Source organism: Acanthamoeba castellanii (genome assembly GCF_000313135.1).
Source record: "Acanthamoeba castellanii str. Neff unplaced genomic scaffold scf7180000083862, whole genome shotgun sequence".
NCBI classification, from domain to species: domain Eukaryota; phylum Discosea; order Longamoebia; family Acanthamoebidae; genus Acanthamoeba; species Acanthamoeba castellanii.
This window is the reverse complement of record NW_004457601.1, coordinates 1-1,587: the sequence shown is the minus strand read 5'-3', so window position 1 is coordinate 1,587 and position 1,587 is coordinate 1. Positions and strand designations below refer to the sequence as shown.

Here is a 1,587-nt window from a genome sequence, read left to right as displayed (position 1 = left end):
CCTGGTCCGCCACGGGGCGAGATGAAGTAGAGCGGTACCCTGCCACGTGGCCGTGTGAACAACAAAAAAAAGTGAGCCATCGAAGATTTGAGTCCACGCGGCTGGTGGCGGGTGGCGGGCGGTGGTGGCTGGTGATAGGGGGACGGGGCGTGTGCCTGGGGTGGCCTGCGGTCTGGAGGTAGGAGTGGAGGACCTCGATGAGGTCGAAGATGATGCCGCCCGGAAAGAGGGCAGCAGCACCTGACCGCCCGAACTCAGCGTGCTCCCGTGGGCGGCGGCGATCGGTATTTGGTGGGGAGTGGAGGGGAGAACATAAGCAGAGCCGACACAGCGTTGGTCGCTGCTATGAGCTTTTTTAGAGGGGAGAGGGGACGTCGTGGGAAGGTACCGACGAGATTGCAGAGCTCCTGGACCATGGCCTCGGGCGGGTACTGCGGCTCGGGCGAGAGGCTCGTCATGATCATCATGTCGCAGTTGCTGTATAAATATATATATATATATATACATGTTTTTAGAAACGTCGCTGTGTCAGCAATCGGGAAACGAGGCGGGGCGTGCCACGGCCTCTTGTTGGCCTGGCGCTAGTACCTGAAGAGGGTGTTGTCGAGGGGCTGCGGGTGTCGGCCAGGCGACAGAGAGGAGTCGGCGACGTAGATCACCTGGTGAGGGCCGGGACGGGGCGCGGCGGTTAGTCGACGAGAATCACGAGGCCTTGCGGTGGAACGAGCGTTACCTTTTCGTTATCGGTGCGCAGGATCCAGTTGGCGCTGCCCAGGGCGAAGCCCGAACTCACCGGCACCGCCTCCATCACGCCCAACAGGTTCTGCAGCGATAACGCGTAGTAGTGGTGGTTGGTGGCGGCGGCGGCGGCGGCGGCGGTTTGCAGAATGAGTTTGCAACATTAGGACGCGCACAAGTAAATGAGAACCAATGCGAGAAGAAGAGAGAAGAGAGACAGAAAGAAGCGGCATGGCGTACGATGTGCTGGTGGAACGAGACGCGGTGGACTTTGGAGATGGCCTCCTCCACGTCTCGTCGGCCGTAGAGTGTGCGCCAACACATGGCGTCGGCCAACTGCACCTGCAGCTCGGGAGGCAGCGCCCTGTCCCAGTCGCAGTAAACCCAAAATTGAGACTCGAGAGGCTCGACGACACGTCGTGGAGGGGGCTCATTCGGCAGAGAGGGAACGCACGCGATGAGGTCCTGTCTGCCACGGCGCCAGTTCGCCCTCCGGATACTGCACCTTCTCGGCATACTTGACCAGCTCCTGCATCATCATGCTGCGCCCACGCAGCAGCACATCACCCGACACGGCCCGGTTGGTGGCGTTAACGACCGCGATGAGCTTAGAAGGCGGGTTGGTTGGATGGATTGCAAACGCACCTGGCGATCTGTACGGTGGGCTCTGTGGCGTAGACGCGGCCGCGAAAGGCCGAGTGTTCAGTGATGAAGGGGAGGGCGAGCATGTTCTGCGCGTTGGAGATGAGGATCGCGTCCACGGCCGCCAGGTCCAGCAGGCCCCACTCCGGCACACGGAAACGAATCGCGCCTGCATGGGCGCGCCACCACCGGTATACATCTCACAGG

The 1,587-nt window shown here is 61.4% G+C and overlaps 1 protein-coding gene across 1 annotated transcript in view; it reads right to left on the bottom strand.

The window, feature by feature from the left end:
• Positions 1–1,101, bottom strand: part of ACA1_017430 (integrator complex subunit 9, putative) — a gene marked incomplete at both ends in the record, with an annotated part of 2,835 nt that extends 1,734 nt beyond the window's left edge. The window contains 5 exons of the mRNA XM_004347202.1: positions 145–240; positions 389–477; positions 589–659; positions 734–823; positions 979–1,101. Coding sequence (XP_004347252.1) covers positions 145–240; positions 389–477; positions 589–659; positions 734–823; positions 979–1,101 — 469 coding nt within the window. The remainder of the gene's footprint in view (positions 1–144; positions 241–388; positions 478–588; positions 660–733; positions 824–978) is intronic.
• Between the last annotated feature and the right edge of the window lie 486 nt (positions 1,102–1,587).